Raw genomic sequence first — 18,860 nt, forward strand, 5'->3', positions numbered from 1 at the left:
AGTTTAGGGTCACAGATGGGTTGTAGAAAACAATTTGAATGATCTCAATACAAAGCTGCCATGGTGAGCATATGCTGTTCCCCCAAACTTGAAATGTTTGGGTTTCAGGTTGATTCAGGCAATAAACAGTGATCCTTGATGAGAACAATAATGATAGAAACTTGTCCAAAATGCTTCTCTGCCAGATTCTGTACTAAATAAGATAACTGGGTTCCAATAAAACATTGAGAAATATGTTGCATTTTTTATTTTGCTGTCATTTCAAAGTAATATGCAATTTTTTATTTATGAAGAGAATTCTCCAGCCCCAACATCAATAGGGTTCATACTTTGCATTGTTTTTCTAGTAAGGATTCAATTTAATTCAAATAAGTCAAAAATTTCTGAGCACCTACTATCTGCCAGGCACTGTGTAACGTGCTGGGTCTGCATAGATGAATTCGGCACATTCATGGATCTCTAAGAGGTTGGGTTTGTATTCATTCATCCACACTCTTTCACCAGCTCTCCTTATGGGGGGGGTGTGCTCATTTGTGAGCCCCACTTCCACGGGCTTGGGCAGTGTATAGCTGTGGGCCAGGCTAGGCTTACGAAGGGAAGGGCGTTGTAACCTTAGTCACAGCCAAGATGTCTCAACTTTTACTTGTAAATCTTAAAAGTCCAGCATATCTTGGGCACGGGGTCAGTACTATTGATAACTCAATCGCAAGGACTATGTTTTAAAACAGCCACCCACATCCGTGTTCCAGGAACATCCCCTTATATGAATTAAGAAGTCCCTTCGAGCCGCCTCCCACCCACCCCCATCCCTGAGCTATTGCTGCTGCTTCCAGGGACTTGAGCTCCAGTGATTAAGGGACCAGAAGAGGGGACGGGAGCCAGTAAAATGTCACAGAGGAGAACTGTTAACGCCATTCTTGATGAGATTTTCATTCCTCTCCTTTACACTCTTAGAGCCCGCAAACTTTGAATTCAGCTGCACAACAACTTTGAGGGAGCTGGAGAGCTCAGAACTTAGGGAACCATCCAGTGGCCATCTGTGCCCACGCTGCCCTTACCAGGTCTTGTCTCGACTATGTATGAACAGCACAGTTTCTGTTTGTACAGGTTTTAAAAAAACACCTGGTGCTGACCCCGCTGGACAGGTTCCTCTGACCAGTTACCTGTTTTCTTGGGGTGCTGATGAGCAGGGCTGTAAGTTTTCTCGCCATCAATTCAGACTCTTGTGCCTGATTAAATCTGGGTGAAGGAAGTAAGGTATATAATTTTAGACACTGGTCTTTCTTTCTTTCTTTCTTTCTTTCTTTCTTTCTTTCTTTCCTTCCTTCCTTCCTTCCTTCCTTCCTTCCTTCCTTCTTTCTTTCTTTCTTTCTCTCTCTCTCTCTCTCTTTCTTTCTTTCTTTCTTTCTTTCTTTCTTTCTTTCTTTCTTTCTTTCTTTCTTTCTTTCTTTCTTTCCTTCCTTCCTTCCTTCCTTCTTTCCTTCCTTCCTTCCTTATCTCCCCCAGCCCCACCCCCTGCTTTAAGCAAGCTGGCTGAGAACTCTTGTGTCTTCCACTTCAAAGGGCCAGTTGTCTTATTTTGATGTGGGCAGATTGAGAAGCAGGCTTTGAAAAGTAGGCTTTTTTTTGTTTAATCTTTTCTCCTGGGATAGCTTTCAGAGCAATATATCCAAGTGTCAGTGAGGGGGTTCTGACGAGCACGGACTCCCACACTCTCAGCAGGATCATTCTCTAACAGAAATATAAAAGTGAAATATTAAAAACCCCGGAACGTGAGCTCCATCTGTAGAGTAGCCAGTGTCTTGCCTTGCTTGCACCATGGGAAAAAAAGATCTCCTTGAAAAAAGAGGGAAGAGAAAAAAAAGCGCTTTGAGTAAGAGGTTTACAGGTTTAGTAGAGCATAGTAACATCCCCTCAAAGAAGTGGGTGTTGCTCTGTGACCCCCCAAAACGCTCCTCCTTTGACTCAGCCGCCAGAACACTCACCCTCCCCGGCAACACACCCCCTTTTCACATGCTAACTGAGGCGCCTGTGATTGGCTGAACAATAAACTGGTCACACTTGCTAAAGGCCTGCCATCTTGCACACAATTAGCCAAGACACATTCATCAAACTGGCGGAACAGGGTCTGTGCTGGCCTCCTGCAGCGGGGGAGGGGAGCAGTTCGGTGATCCTTAGTGAGAGTCCACAGGAAGCAATAATAAAGAAGGCATGCTGGAGGGAATTCTACTATCGGAAAGTCTAAAAAGGTTAAAGCCCCAACTGATGCCATATCTGGGGTGCACTGTGTCTGTGACACAGAGGATCCCAGAAGTTTAGAGCAAACTGGATATTGGTCTTGACTGAAATCTGCCGATACATGACAGTAGCGTGAATTCAAAGGGTGGACCCCTATAGACATTTTTACAAAGCTCTCTCAGCCCTCTTAGCTTCCCCTCCCGCTCCCAAGAAAATGCGCTCAGGAGTCCCTCCCCTTTTTAGCCTCAAGCACTTCGGGCCCAACTGGAACCAATAAGAATAAAGAGTATGTAAGAAGTAGAGAACCATTTAGGATGAATTAAGAGAAAGTATTGACTGGCAAGGTATTGGTCCTAAACTAAATATTTGGAGGACATTAAAAAGAGTTAATTTTGAGAAGGGGAAAAAAAAAGTTAACATTTGCACCTTCAGTGGTAATATCTTCTGACTTTTCCAAATTCCCTTTAAATAGCTCTCCCAATGGCAATATAGACCCAGTAAGATCATACCTCAAAGACCAGTTTGCTACAGACTGGTGTAAGGCTTTTAAGAGAACCAACTAAATATTTAGACATTTCTCAGCTAAAGTAAACAGAGGCCTTACCCCTCTGGAGGTTGTCCAGGCACCATCTCATTAGATGCAAAGATCCTGTGATAAAGAAAAACTTTTTTTTCTGCCCACATGATTGCAGCCCAGTTGTGGTTTTTTAATGTGTCACTGATTGTTTCAGCCAACTCCTTTTGCTCCACTGAAAGGGTCTGTCGTGGCTCTGTTTGCTTCCTTAAACACGGTTTTTGAAAGCACTCATGCTGTGTGAGCTCAAATCCTAGCATTAATGTACTGCTGGGTTCATTTCACCACACTCAAAAGCGCCTAGTTTAAATCCCTCTCAATTCCATTTGAGGCACCAGAAGACTTTATCCTTCTCCACTAATGGTCCCAAGTTTACATCTAGATACTGGGGGTCAAGGACAGGAGAGGATTTAGAAATAACAGTGCATGACATTAGTCAATGCATTTGCCAGATTGGCAATTAGTTCCTGATGTGAGTGCAAAGCATTTTATTCCCGTCTCTTTGATGCCTGTTCCCGTTGAGAAGGGAATAGAGTCCACAGAGGCCTTCAAACTTTTAAAGAAATATCTGCTGAAAATCATGCCTGATTTGTGACATGAGCTCAGCTGCAGGGAAGCATCCGGGATTATCCTGGTCCTTTCAGCCCCAGGAAAGAACACTGCACATGGAAAGATTTTCCACTGGAGGAACTTGGTAGAAATCAAAAGGCAGGAAAGCAGTACTAAAAGCCCTGCAGCAACCCAGATTCAGATGTCCTATAAACGATAGGCAAATGGATCCTGCTGACACCTAGTTATTTTCAGTACGCCTGCTTTTTCAACTTTTGACCACCAGGTGGAAGCAAGAAATAATGGGGGCGGAATACTGGCATCAGACAGGCTCACAATACAGCAATCTAGCCTTACCCTGGGAACGTTTTATTTTGACCTGAAATCCAGTGTGAGAGCTTCACTTCATCTGACATCATTATAGGACAGATGATAATTAAAAATCTAAAATGATCCTTGTCCATGTTGGGATTACACAGAGCTACCATGCTTTGGGCTCAAAGAGTTCTGAGTGTGTCTTTGTGTCCCTGCTGTGAACACAATCTAAGCTGTGCATCAGCATCCACTCAATAGAATGAGCTGTTAGCCAAGTGAGCTACTCAGTGGGCTGAACTAAGGGAAAGGATACTGATAAGAGAGGTTTTAACTATTGGCATCAATTCATGGAGCTGCAGATCCACACTCCACCTTGTACTCTCTGGGGGTACTTGAGGAAGTTATTTCTTTCCCAGTTCCCTAATCTGCAAAATGGGAGCAATCCTATCATTTAAAAAGTGTCCCCTGTGTGCCAGGCACAGGACATACATAGCTAATCCTTATGCTGTCTGCTAGGGTCCATGCTGGTTGGAGTAGCACAGTTTTACACCTGAGGAAACAGAGGCTTTCTCCCAGTTCCACACAGAGGCATTTCCTAGGTTGGAGATGGGTCAGTCTACAGCAAACCTTGTTCTCCTTCTGTTAACCATGTTATGTCCCTCTGTCTCATTTTGCAGGCAACATAATGATTTGATATATGTATATATTATAAAATGATAGTTAACATCCACAGTGCCTAACTTTTAGGCAATGCCCAATAAAAGTTAGTTCCCATCCTCTTTTTTTTTACACAGGGTGGAAGTTCATTCAGCTGCTCAGTGACTCACCAGGGTTCAGACTCAATGGTAGTTGTGTGAGAGCTGATGCAATGTCTGTTTCTTTCTGTTTAGCTCCCTTAGAATTCTTGGCTTCCTTATAGATGTCAGGCACACCTCCTAGGCCAGAACTGACTTTGGTTTTTCCTTGCTTGGGCCTAAACACTGCCTGAATTCACATACCCTAAGAGCTGATCTGCAGTTTTCAAACACCTACCTGAGTCAGTTTGAGAGCCTGTTAAAGCTGTCCCTTCTGGTGAAGGCTCCTTTCTGCTGCCCATCCTAAACTGCTGTGAGATGCCTGCCCACGCTGTAGCCACAGGGCTCTTCCCCGGGAGAACCCTTATTATCTACATAATGGTGTCCAGTAAGGGCCACTAAATCACAGACAGTATTCATGTTGTCATTGTTGGTTTCACCCAAAGCATGGTACAGTGGAAAGAGTGCTGAGGTTTTCTACAAAGCAAATCTGACCACTTCCAGTGTTTCTAGTATTTTACACCTGCCCCCATAACTGGCACGTAATAGTAAATAGATATTTGTTAGATGAAATCAATGGCCACCTGGGTTCTAGTTCCAGGTTCTAGCATCTTCTGGACTAATAATCCTTGTTCTGCCTGCTTTGCCAAGAAAGTACATGTAAGTTATTATTCACCTTATTGCTGGGTAAAATAACGGTCATTTATTGAGCACTAACTATGAATTAGGCACTTTTCATACATCATACTACTTGGATTCACAACAGCTCTATCCAACAGGGGCAATGTTATCATTCCTACTTTATAGACGAGAGAGCTAAGGCTTGGGGAGGTATGTGTCTTGCCCAGGGTCACCTGGCCAGGGAGGGGGTGACCCAGAATATCCAGCCTGTTGAACTCCAAGTTGGTGCTCATAGGTAATTCCACAGTACCTTCCAAGGGCAAATATAATTTGGTAATAAAACAATGCCCTAGGCTGGCATCAGCCAATAACACTTTTCCAAGTTCATTCCCAAATGATTATGTCCTTTAACCCAGACTTGCTTTTAGAATCTGTGAGCTTGGTGACATGTTTCTGAAGTGTAATGTGAGTGGAGCTCCCGCCCTGGGACTCCAGCAGGCAACCCCGCCTGCTTCAGGTAATGAAGCCACGATGTTCACCGAATCTATGAACCACCATCAGGCGCATTGCTGTCCCACTTCTGGAGCACGGCAAAAGCTCCTGGGAGTTACTATTAACATCTTTATTAACCCAGCCCCCAAATCAAGCAGTGAAATTCATTTAGATACATGGCCCACTTTGATCTTCATTAATAGTTTCTACATTTATTTTTAGTTTTCTCATCTTTAATTTATTTGGTGGCAATTATCAGTTTTTATTGAGGGGGACTGGATAATCTTAAAGTAGTTAAGATTAGGAAAAATTACAAATGAAGGAAAGCAGGTTAAATGAAATTTTTTTCAAGTAAACCCTGCTATGTTTCTTCCCAGTTCAGGAAAAAGGCCTTAAGGTTGCAAACATCATGGATCTGGTTCAAATCAGAAACTTCTTCCACACCTTCGTGGCCTGTGCCTGGCATCATCGATCTCTGTAAGATATAGAGTGGGAATCACAAGTGGGCTCCCTTGAGTCACTTTTACCTCTTAAGAATAAGGTTTAGTAAATTTCATTTTAAATTTTTCACCTAAGCATCAATTTTTCATTCATTCAACAAATATTTGTTGAATGCTAGGTGCTGAGACTAAGATTCAAAAATAAATAAAACATTGATACCTGCCTTCAAGGCATACAGTCTAGAGGGAGAAACAAATAAATACTGCAGTGTGGAAAGTATTATTATAACAGGATCCCCTAGGGACCTCTAGGAACACTTGGAAAAAGGCCTTGGTTTGTCTGGGGAATTTAGGGACTGTTTGGGAGAAAGAGACATGAGCTGGGTTTCAGGCATGATGAAGTGGGCTTTCTCCAGGTGAGCAAGAGGGGGAAGGACATTCCAGACAAAGGAACTTGACACAGAGGAGTAGGAAAGCGGGTGTACCTGGTAATATACAAGCAGGTGAATTGCTCAGGGAAGCTAGAATGTTGGCTTTGTGGCAGACCATTTTCAGAGATTAACCTGGAAGGACAGTTGGGGAACAGATTGGAAAGTGATTTGTAATCATCCTAAGGATTTGGACTCGACTAATGAGCAAAGAGAAGGCATCGGATGATTGTTAGCAGGGAAGTGACATGGCAGGATTTAAATTTTAGAAAAAATTGCTTGGAAGACTAGATGTAGAATTAAATTGGTGGTAGTCAGTGTGGCAATGCTCTAGATTCTAGAAGATAAATAGGAAGTGTCAACTAGAACAGTAGCAATGGATGAAGAATGTTGGGGCAAATCTAAAAAGCATGAAGGAGGTAGAGTCAAGGGGAGGTTGTAACTGATTGGATTTGACTTGTGAAGGAGAAACCTAAATCCAGTGGGTGAGAGAATGATAGTACCATTTACTGGCACAGGAAATAAAAGGGGGAAGGAACAGATTTGTGGGGAATGTAATGAGTATAAGGTTTGAACATTTCAAGATGAAGATATCTGTGAGACCACCAAATGGAGATATCTAAAAAGCAACTAGAAATACAAGCCTGTGGGGAATTCCCTGGCAGGCCATGGTTAGGACTCTGCTCGCTCACTGCCGAGGGCCCGGGTTCAATCCCTGGTCAGGGAACTAAGATCCCACAAGCTATGCAGTGCGGCAAAAAAAAGAAAAGAAATACAAGCCTGTGATTATAGGGGTCTAATCTAGAAATACAAAATTGGAAGTCATCTGCTTAAAGTGGTATTTAAAGCTCCAGGTGTGAGTTCAATCGCGCAAGGGAGACCGTGTGGAGAAAGAAGACTATGATGGCACCCAGGGGGACCAGTGCTGAAGGATCCAGTAGAGGGAAAGGGTTCTTTGGAAGCTGAGAAGGAAGAGTCAGAGAGGCTGGAAAAGACCAAAAGATGATGATAATTACCATCATCGTCGTCACCATCATCCCATGGAAAACATATGGCTGTAAACTTGGGGGGAGCACCAAGTACCATGTCTGTGCATTTCCAGTGCTGAGCACAACACCTGCACGTGTGGCCCTTAAACATTTGTAGAGGCTACAGGGGAGTGATAAATGTTGTCAAATGATGCGTCGTTAAATACCATAAACACCGAATGGCATGATCAGGCTATAGCTCGAACATCGTCTGTCGGGGTGGACAGACATTAAACACTGCCCCCGGGAGAGGGGAGACTCCTGACTGTGCCCATCACCTCCACCTTCTCCATCCACGCACCAGGAGCAAGGCCTGGCTTCCCCTTCCTCTACAGAGACCATTACCTTAGGAACAGGCTTCCGAGGATAGATATTTTCTTAGAATCCACAAGAAGTTTTGATGCAGGGTTAGAAAAGTGATAAGCCCCCAATGAGAGTTGAAGTGCCAGGCTCAAATGCCAAGGAGCGCCCTCCGTGAGAGCACTGGCTTTTGGTGTCCCGATGACACTCAAACAGGAATGCCAAGTTCAGACTCCTTGAGCAAAAGACTAAGCCAGCCACCTGAGGAAGAGGGAGGCGAGCAGCTGTGAGGGCTTGAGTGTGTATATCTGGGGTGAGGCTGAGGGTGAGGTAGAAGAGCTACAGATTTTTGCAAAGCCGCTTTAAAGTTCCTGCTTGAGATAGCGCAGTAAGGCTAACAGCATTATCAACTATCTAAATATATGGTATCTCAAGAATGCATTGTGTTCGGGAAATTCCAGAGGTGTAGTTCAGTAGACCGCACTATAAGATAACCTTAGGGTGATTGTGGTAAAGACTATAGTAACTAGAAAATGTTTCACTTTGAGCTAAGGCTCAAAATGGTCCTGGTGATATTTTATCAACCAACCAACAAATCTCTATTGACTTGAATCAGTTGTGAAATGAGCTTTCTTAAAGGTTTATGAAAAAATGCATTATTTTACTATGGTAGCAACAGTTTGGCCCTCATTTTACTTTTACTCTGTTCAGTTGGGAAATTAAAATGTTCAGCTTTTGGGCTTCCGTGGTGGCGCAGTGGTTGAGAGTCTGCCTGCTGATGCAGGGGACATGGGTTCGAGCCCTGGTCTGGGAGGATCCCACATGCCGCGGAGCAACTGGGCCCGTGAGCCACAATTACTGAGCCTGCGCGTCTGGAGCCTGTGCTCCGCAACAAGAGAGGCCGTGATAGTGAGAGGCCCGCGCACCTCGATGAAGAGTGGCCCCCGCTTGCCACAACTAGAGAAAGCCCTCGCACAGAAACGAAGACCCAACACAGCCATAAATAAATAAATTAAAAAAAAAAAAAAGTTCAGCTTTTAAACTTGGCTTTTACAAAAGCAAAGTTTACTTTGCTCTTCCTGCCTCAAATTCCAACTGAACTCAAACGAGAACTCCTTTAAAGAGAACTGCAGAAGGAGGAGATGGAGAGGAATCTGGTCTAATGATTAACCGTCATCTTTGGAAGGAGAAGGGAAATAAGCTACCTACAGACCTACGATTTGAGAGGCTACTGAAGCCAGAGAAACAGACTTCTCTTGAAATGGCGCTGGGTAAAATGCCTGTTTGTGGATCATTCTCTCATTGATCGCTTGCGGTTTAACTACTGGGAAAAATCAATGGGAACGAGGCCAGGTCACCCAGCATCAGGTTATCTGCATAAGAGCAGAGGGCTGGCCACAAATGGGCACTGGGCTTTGGCTCTGCTTCATAACCAGCAACCTGCCTGACCCTGGACACCTCAATCCTCTGTCTGGGCTAACGTAGCTACAAAATAGATGTGGGAAGAGAGTCAGGCACAGTCTCTGCAAGACACGGAACCTCAAGTTCAATGTTGTCACATTGCCTCCTGGGGCCAACTCTTACAAGTCATCCTCTACTGGTAGAATTTACGAGAACTGATTTTTTTCCTTCTTCATGCTTCCTCTTTCACATCCTTGAAAAACATGTGAAGTATGAGTCAAACACGGCGTTCTGCGATTTTTATGTACATTGATTAACTGAATTTTCACAAGCCTACTTGAGGAAGTGAGCCCCAGAGAAGTGCGTGGGAGTCGCTGGTGAGTGGTCGACCCTGCCCTCCTTGATAGACCAGTGTCCTCTGCCTCATTTAGTGCCACTCTAGAAACATCTGGAGACCATTAAACATAATAACAACAACACAACAACCGACCAATGCTGCGCCCTCCCCAGGCTCATTGAATCAGACTCTGTGGGGTGGAGCCAGAGCCTCCTTTTGGTTCAAAAACTCTCCCAGGTGATGCTAGTGTGCTGCTTGGCTTGAGGACCACTTGTGTGAGACCAGGTTGCTTCTCCAAAATAAGAGGTAGAAACAAGAAGAAGAAAAAGAAAAAGGAATAAGACTAACATTGATTGAGCCCCTACTACAGGCCAAGTGCTTAATCTTATCTAATCCACCCAGGCAACTGGAAAAGCGTTCCCACTTTACAGATTGAGAAACTTCTGAGTTACTTAACCAGAGAGGTGAAGTAATTTCCCCCAAAGCCCAGAGTTCATAAGTGGCAGAAAGGAGATTTAAACCTGGGCTTGTGCTCATGTTACCACACCACAGAGCTAAGGCACACTCCTCTGGCCCACACTGAAAACTCAAAAGAAATGAAGCTAGGCTTGTTAAGAACTCAAGCTTGGAACACGTTAGAATTTCAGTAGAATGAAACAGCAAATTATGGGTTTCCAAGGAGAACAATAAGGCAGAAACCTTATTGAAACCTGAGAGGAGATATACATGGTACATCAAACAAGAGAAAGAGGCAGAAAGAAAAAAGGCAAAGGATGAGGAAATACTTATACTTCACTCACTGCTTTAATTCTCACAACAACCCCGTGCGGTAGGAGCTATAATTATCTCGCTCCTGCAGATGGGAAAACTGAGGCCCGATGAGGTTAAGCAACACCCTCAAGTCATACAGCTGGTTAAGTGGCATAGTGTGTATTCAAAACCCAAGTCCAGGTCCCAACTACACATAGTTTGCATTGCCCATCACTTTTCAAAGGAAGAGAAAGAAGGAGAAGGAAATAGGATTTATTTTGTTTAATGCTCTGGGGCCAGCACGTTACATTCGTTATCTCACTGCATCAGCAAATTCAACAAATCACTTAGTCCTTGTGAGGTGACTATGACCTCCAACTTGAGTTATGGAAACAGGCTGGCCAGGGCGAAAGTATCTTGTTTAAGGTCACAGTGAACTTGAAGCAGTGGTTTCAAACCCTAGGTTCAGTGTTCAAACCCTAATTCAGCTAATTCCAAACCCATGTTCCACAAGAACAACACTAAAGCTAGCAATTGTATTAAAATACTAAAGGCCAAAACCCCCAGCACATAAAAATAAAACATGGGAGAGCATTGAAATGGATTTCACTATATCAATTGGAAATTGGGATATGACTGAATGAGGAAATATTTTAATTTTGTTTAGCCAGGGAAAACTGTCAGTAGGCAGCAGAAAGTGGTCTGGAAATAAACATTCTGAACAAATGCCAGGTATTCTTATCTTTACTGGTTATTTGAATTTAGGCACAATCACCTGAAGAGAGACTAAATAACCGGTATAGGCAAGTGCTTCCCTTAGTGCCCGCCTGGGACTATAAAACGCCAGCAGAGGGCTTTCCTGGTGGCGCAGTGGTTAAGAATCCGCCTGCCAATGCAGGGGACACGGGTTCAAGCCCTAGTCCGGGAAGATCCCACATGCTGCGGAGCAACTAAGCCCCTGAGCCACAACTACTGAGCCTGCGCTCTAGAGCCCACGAGCCACAACTACTGAAGCCCGCGCGCCTAGAGCCCGTGCTCCCCAACAAGAGAAGCCACCACAATGAGAAGCCCTGGCTCGGACGAAGAGTAGCCCCCGCTCGCAGCAACTAGAGAAAGCCCGCGCGCAGCAACGAAGACCCAACACAGCCAAAAATAAATAAATAAATAAATTTATTTTTTTAAAAAACCGCCAGCAGAGTAGTTCACATTTGATTGCATCTGACCTTGAAAACTCAGCTTAAATCATGTTCTTTGATCACAGCTTTCATTCTACAACTCTTAACACCATAATGTCCATCTTTAATTGAACGTATTTTTGAAGTTACACAGTAATATGTGCTTTTTATTTAAAAATAAATAAATTTAAGAAAATTAGCATAGAAGTGAGAAGGGTAAGCCCTAGTGACCATTATCAATTATCACGATCAGGTGAGTGGTCTTCCAGGGCTTTTTCTATACACATACAGGCATGAATAGGTCAGCATTATCAAAACCATTTTTTGCCCAACTATGATTAAATTCTTTGTTGGATAAACAGTCTTGCTGATTTCCATTCCTATAGGAGCTGGAAGAAGAGAGCTTTTAATACCAAGAGAATTACATTTCAGGCCCAAGGAAAATATAAAGCAAAAACATCCTTTTATATGAGAGTTGAAATACTCTTTTCTCAATTTGGAGTCGGAAATAGAAGGATTTGATAAGCAGCATAAGCTTACATCCTTGCAGCCCCTTTTAGCACCCTTACATAGAGTAAGCATTTAATTAGTATTTCTTGAATGAATAAGAAATTGTCTCCTTTTATAGTGGTTTTATTTTGGGTTAAATAGTGTCAATATCAAAAAAAAATAATAGAAATACATGTATCCACATGTAAATGTTGTAAAGAGTGCTCCAAAGAAAATTACGTATCTTATTATCATCCATTTTGGATTATTCAAGCCAGGATTCACTTCCACCTTTACTGTAAGTGACATGTAAAATTAGTCCCGTTACTTTTTAACCACTTCTGAGTTTTTAAGACTTTGCCCCCTCATTTGTCACATGAGTTTTCTTGGAGGGGGGCGGGGCAAGCACGTTTTGTTCTCTCAAATGAATTGTAAGCTCTGTAAGAGTGGGGAAGCTTCTCGTGATTACTTTTGTATTCTCCCAGCACTCGGCACATGTTCTGCACACAGCAGACATTAAATATTGTGACTGTATTATTTTAGTTTGCTAGGGATGCTGTAACAAAGTACCAGAAACTGGGTGGCTTAAGCCACGGAAATTTATCGTCTCACGCTTCTGGAGGCTAGATCTGAACTTGAGGTGTTGGCAGGATTGGTTCCTTCTGAGGGCTCTGAGGGAAGGATTTGTTCAGGCCTCTTTCCTTGGCTTGTAGATGGCTGTCTTCTCCTTCTGTCTCTTCACATCATCTTTGTCTTCCCCTATACATGTCCGACTCTATGTCCAAAATTTCCTTTTTTATTCGGACCCTGGTCATATTAAATTAAGGTCCACCCTAATGACCTCATCTTAACTAATTATATCTGCAACGACCCTGTGTCCAAATAAGGTCAAATTCTGAGGTACTTGGGCCTAGGACTTTGACATATGAATTCGGGAGAAGGACACAATTCAACCCAGAATAGTGACCTTCCATTTAAACTTAAACTCATTTAGTTTGCCTACCTGATAACTGAATTCCCTGTTACCCCAAGCCAAGAAGAGCATTTAGAATTTTTTTTTTTTAAATAAATTTATTTATTTATTTTTGGGTGTGTTGGGTCTTCGTTTCTGTGGGAGGGCTTTCTCTAGTTGTGGCAAGCGGGGGCCACTCTTCATCGCGGTGCGCGGGCCTCTCACTATCGCGGCCTCTTTTGTTGCGGAGCACAGGCTCCAGACGTGCAGGCTCAGTAGTTTTGGCTCACGGGCCTAGTTGCTCTGTGGAATGTGGGATCTTCCCAGACCAGGGCTCGAACCCGTGTCCCCTGCATTGGCATGCACGTTCTCAACCACTGCGCCACCAGGGAAGCCCCTAGAATTTTAATAATATTTTTAACAACAGGATTTTAGGGTTGTTTTTGTCTCTTAACGTGTCTGTGTATGCTTTCCAGAATGGTTCCCACTGCCTAAGCCTCAGAGCCTTCAGAATGTCTGCAACTGGTGAGTACCGCCTTGGAAAGCTTATCTCTCAGCAGGGTTGAAGGGACATTTCCCTGGGCCTCAACCTAATGAACACCCAGCCCCTGAGCACCTTGATCTGGGGGCCCTCAGCCCCAGGAAGACGCCTCTCGGACAGGCAGCCACCTGTGAGTCTGTTAGTTTTTCTCTGTGAACCATTTTACTTCCCGTGAGTTTGGTCATTCAAATTGTTTTGTGCCCCTCAACCCTGCCCGAGGCCCTGAGAACGAGGGAGCGTTGGCCTGTAAGAAGACCTAGTGGGTTTATTATTCTCCGACACAGAGAAACCAAATGACGTCACTGAGCAGCTGTTGGGGGGCAACGTGATTCATGGAGGCCACGCTTTCCCAGGCCCTCTCTACGCAGCCTCGGCTCAGACCAGGGCAGACTTTTATTACCAGCTTTCAACAAGTCCCCGGTTTCTTTTGCAAAGTAAAACAGATAATAGAGACATTCCCGGAATAGTTAGCTAACTAAGCCGTGCCAGGCAACCTCAGAGCTAAGAAGAACTCAGTGTTTTCGGACAATGACCAATTACAATAACCAGTATTATTTGATCTGAGAGTAATTAGCCGAGGCTCTGTTCTTTTTGCTTCAGTGAGGAGGCAAACAGGGCAGTGAGGAAAACATCAGAGACAGGGGAAAGGGGCTCAAATGTCAAAGAAAAACACCCTCCCGCAGGTGGGGAGAAGAGAAAGAGACCTTCAGTGAACGTTTGAACGTTGTTCTTCCCTGAAAATGCGGTAGGGTTTAACCCAACCAACGTTTGTTTGATTTTTTTCCCATACTTACTGTTCATGCGCTTTAAAAAGCCTCCACGGAGAGTGGATATCAGAGCACAAAGAGTGAAATAGGTCGGAACATAGAACTATGGACTAGCAAAGGATCTTTTTTTGGGAGGGACGATTCTCCCCAGGGCGTCCGCACGCTGCACTCTTATTTTCAAACGCACTGTATCACCTGAAACTCCCCGTTGTTTTGGAGACAGGTTCCAGGGAACTGCTGTTTTATCATTTCATGCAAGACGTGCAAACTTCCTCTTGCCCGCATAGTCAGGCTCCCTAACCCCTAACTAGAGGGATTTGGATTTTCATGCTGCCCTGTGGCTTTCTTCCATTTCACCACTGGCTTCCAAAATAAACGGTAACTCCAAACCTGCAGACCGCCTTACTACCCTGCACTGCTGCTGTTGTCACTGTCGCACGACAGGAGAAAGCGCCTGCAGCCGCTCAGCCAGCCCTTCCTTCTAGGCTGAGCAGGACGTGGAGTCGCTGAATATCCTGCTGGCTTTTCTGACCATAGACAACACCTCGGCCCACTACCTCGTTCCCAGCAATACCTCTGCCTTAGCTCAGACTCCTGGCTTCTCTCTGCTCAGATTCTCAAAGCAAGGAGTAATGTCTAGAGATGTGCTGTCTCATACCATAGGCACTAACTACATGTGACTATTTCAATTTACATTATTTAAAATTAAATTTGAAATTCAGTTACTCCAAGGATTTACTGTATAGCACAGGGAATTATATCCAATATCTTGTAATAACCTATAATGGAATATAATCTGCAAAAGAAAACCCCCAAAACTGAATCACTATGCTGTACACCTGAAACAAACACAATATTGTAAATCAACTATACTTCAGTTAAAAAAATTTAGTTGCTCAGTTGCAGTAGCCACATTTGAAGGGCTCAATAGCCACATGTGAGTAGTGGCTACCATATGGGACGGGGCAGAAATAGGATATTTCCATCAGCACGGAAAGTTCTATTAGACAGCACTGGCCTAAGTTATCACATGAGAAAACTCTTGGCTCTGAGAAGGGCTTTGTCATTAAAAGGGGACTAAGGTTAGGTGAGATGCTTGCTGTGTGCCTAGTAGGGGGCTGCACGTGTTATTTCACTTATGCCTCACAAATCTCATTCCCATTTCAAAGAGAAGGAAACTGAAGCTCAAAGAAGTTCAGTAACTTGGCCAAAGTCATCAACCTAAGTGAGCGGTAGGGCTGGGCTTCATCTGGTACCCAGGTCTCTGTGGCTTTGTCAGTTGAGTCAAGTTGCAAGGGTGATGAATAAAGAGCAGCCTTGTTGTCACTGGCTTTTTTACAGTATTTCTGCCAAGAGCAGAGGAGCTGTGAGCGGACTGGAAATGCACCTCGAGGCCTTGTCTGGGGTTTGATGGGATTGCAATTAACATGGGCCTAGTTAAGTGCACACTCACTCGTTAGACTGATTAGGAAATTATAGGACAGCTTCTCTGATGCTGTTTCTCTCTAGTGTTGGAGATATTTCTTATTGGGGATATCTGCTTTACCACAACCTAAACTGACAGCACTAAAAAAGTACCCACTCTCCTGAAACAACAACAACAAAAAGGTCACCATCGAAAAAACCCAATATTTGATATTTGAATAAAGTCTGCAGTTTAGTTAATAATATTGTGCCTATTAATTACTTAGTTTTGATAATTTTACTATGATTATCTAAAATGTTAACATTAGGGGAAGCTAGTGAAACATATAACTATTACTCCTGAAACTCTTCTGTAAACTTAAAATCACTTCAAAATAAAAACAAATTGAAAAATTGGAAAAAAGAAAGTGACCGCTCTATCCCTGCCCTTTTTCTCTTTCTATGGATCTAGGGGAAAACAACAAAGAAACCAGCTGAACTCACCGTGACCAGCCTTGTGCTGCAAACAGATAAAGCCCTTCCCCCATCAACCTGCTGGCAGCAATGGCAGTGGGAGAGTTTTATACTCAGAGCCAGGCTGTGCAGAAAAATCAAGGCCGTTGCCTTAGGCCCCTGACAGCCACCAGATTCCAGATATGTTGAGTGACTTTTTCTTATTGTTCATGTTTCTATTCTGGACTTCTAAAATTAAATGTGGATGTCCTCGCACCCAGCACATCTTTCAGGATTGATTTACAATTATAATCCTTTTTACCACTTTCATGAGCAGTGGGGCCCGTGGCAATTCAGGTTGGCTGGAATGAATTTGTTTTCTTTGCACACACAGACAGGAGCTCTCCCGGACTGCTGGTGGAAATGGAAATTGGGACAACTAGCTGATAATCAAAAAATTTAACATGTTGAATAGTATCCTTCAACCTGGGAATTTCAATTTCCAGAATTTATATTAAGGACATTATTGCACAAGTACACAAAGATTTCTCTTTGAGGATATTTGTCACAGCATGATTTTAATAATAGCCCCTTACACCCCAACAAGAAAGGAAACAACTTCAATAAACGTTTGGCTATGTGGACTATGGTATAGCTACATAGTGAAATGCTCTGCAGTCATTAAAACTATGTCCCAGAAGGCTATTCAAAGTCCTGGGAAGATGATCAAGACAGTCAAGTGCAAAAAGTAGGTTGAACAGCATGTAGAGTATGATCCCATTTTTTTGTAAAACAAAAAATATATCTGTATAAAAATAAAGGACTAAAGAATAAATAAACACTAAAGCAATGGTGATTATCTTTGAGTGAAAAGGGTTATCTCAGAGTGATGAGATAGCTTCAATTTTCTCTCTCTGCATTTTCTAAGTGTTCTACAACAAACGTATTATTTTGGCAATGGAACACTTCTCACTTCTGGAAATGTTGCTAGTAGGAGAGGTTCACCAGAGAATTCTTTGTCTTTGTTAACAGACGCTCATTAATTGGGTGGTAGGTTCTCTTAACTTTGCAAGGTACTCCTGGCATGTTCCATAGCTAATATCACAAGCCTAACAAATAATATCTATTAACATTTAGCCTATATGGAAATGTGCTAGTAGGCAAATTAATTTTGTGATGTTTGCTTTTCATGTCAACTTTCATTTCCAAAGCAGGGGTTGTAACCAGTGAAGAATTGTTCGGGTAGGAGTTCGAGAAGGTGGAAAATTGTAGAAATGTGCCAATAAAGGCAATGGATAGTAAACAAGACTATAGATGGCAGAAAGAAGCAGAATTATACAAACGTGGAGGTGAATTAACATCTGTGCCCAAAGAAGCAACATCTGTATCCCTAGGGCTCTTTTCTCAGCTCCCAAATAAGAGATCATAGCAAGGTGGAGATTCTTAGGATGCTTGTCCAGATCAGGTGGTCCTGCTATAAGCCTTTACTATGCTACTAGTAAAGGCTTGTAGTCAGGAGAGCACGTATTTGGTTTATACAGGGAAGACCAACGTGAAATTGTCTCACCCGAGGAAAAGCCTTCATGCATATACTCCGCCTCTGGCAGCTGAGGAGCAGAAGTAGGTGGTGGCGGTCACAGTTTGGAGGCCATGAGATTGAAATAAGTCCCAACGCCACTAAAAGCGTTGACACAACCTGGTGGGAAGGGCGGGGGCCGGGGGGTGGGGTGGGGTCAGGGGAAGGTTGGTTAGATGAAGAGGAAAGTCCTCAAGATCAAGTCCCCATATTACTGACCGGTTCCTACCCTCCTTTCTTTCATTTGTCTGCCGGAAGTGGCCTGCTCTGCTTCTGTGTGTCTCCACAAGCCCCGTAAGCTCCATCAGCCTTTCCTGGCTTCGGCGTCACCCCACCTAGATACAGTCTCAATAAAACCAGTATGTACGCCCGAGCTAACACGGGTTCGGAACAAGTCCCCTAGTCTTCCTTGCCCAATCAGATCGCAGCTCCTAAGCCCCTTCTCCAGAGCAGTTCTGTAACAATTCAGTTGTTATGAGCAAGCTGGGTGGGAGTGTGCAGAGGAAACACATCTCTGACTGGGGTGCAGTGTGGAGGTGGATGCATCGCTCCCCTCCCCTCCCCCCCCATAACCACCTGCCCGCCCGCCCGCCCACCCCCCCCCCGGAAGTTCAGAGAGGTTTCAGGCCCCAGTTTCGGCACGCGTCCCACTCCACCACCCGATAGTGAAAACGGACTGGCTAAAATCTTTTTCACGAGATTTTCCCTGAGTCTCCTTCCAGACTGGTTCTGGGTCCTGCTGATTTGAACCAGCTTCCCCACTCTGGACTCCTATTTCATTGGCCCTGAAAATCTGCGCCTGGGCAGGGCACCCTAGATGGAGAAAAGACCCGCCAGCACTTCAGGCCACAAACTACTACGCAGGCCTCCACCCCTGGTTCCCTTCTCTTCCAGCTGGCCTGGAAATTTGCAAGGACCGGGGATTTGCAGATTTCTTCTCTATCTTAAGTCTGTGAAGCATTTACTCTTGAGTTTGAGGGTAGAGTTAGTTATCTGTTTGCAGAAACAGTTTTATGTCATGGGAATCAGATACCTGAAAGTTTTTAATGCAAATCTTATGCAAAAATTAGGCAAATTCCAACTCTGGGCCAGGGCTTCCTGCATCACTGCATCATGGCACCTGGGGAGGGAAAGGGTATCTGTTTGTCACTTCAGGTTGGTATGTACATTCAACATTAAGGAAGCCCATCTGTTTTTGCTTAATTGGGGAGTTGCATGGCCAGGCAACTGAATTCT

General features: G+C 43.8%; 1 protein-coding gene across 2 annotated transcripts in view; it reads left to right on the forward strand.

Moving 5' to 3' along the window:
* Positions 1–18,860, forward strand: part of CDK15 (cyclin dependent kinase 15) — an 84,517-nt gene that overhangs the window by 54,530 nt on the left and 11,127 nt on the right. For both annotated transcript variants that reach the window (XM_061203990.1, XM_061203999.1), the window contains exon 11: positions 13,360–13,408. In XM_061203990.1, the coding sequence (XP_061059973.1) occupies positions 13,360–13,408 (49 nt within the window). The remainder of the gene's footprint in view (positions 1–13,359; positions 13,409–18,860) is intronic.

Source organism: Eubalaena glacialis, chromosome 1 (genome assembly GCF_028564815.1).
Source record: "Eubalaena glacialis isolate mEubGla1 chromosome 1, mEubGla1.1.hap2.+ XY, whole genome shotgun sequence".
Taxonomy (NCBI): domain Eukaryota; kingdom Metazoa; phylum Chordata; class Mammalia; order Artiodactyla; family Balaenidae; genus Eubalaena; species Eubalaena glacialis.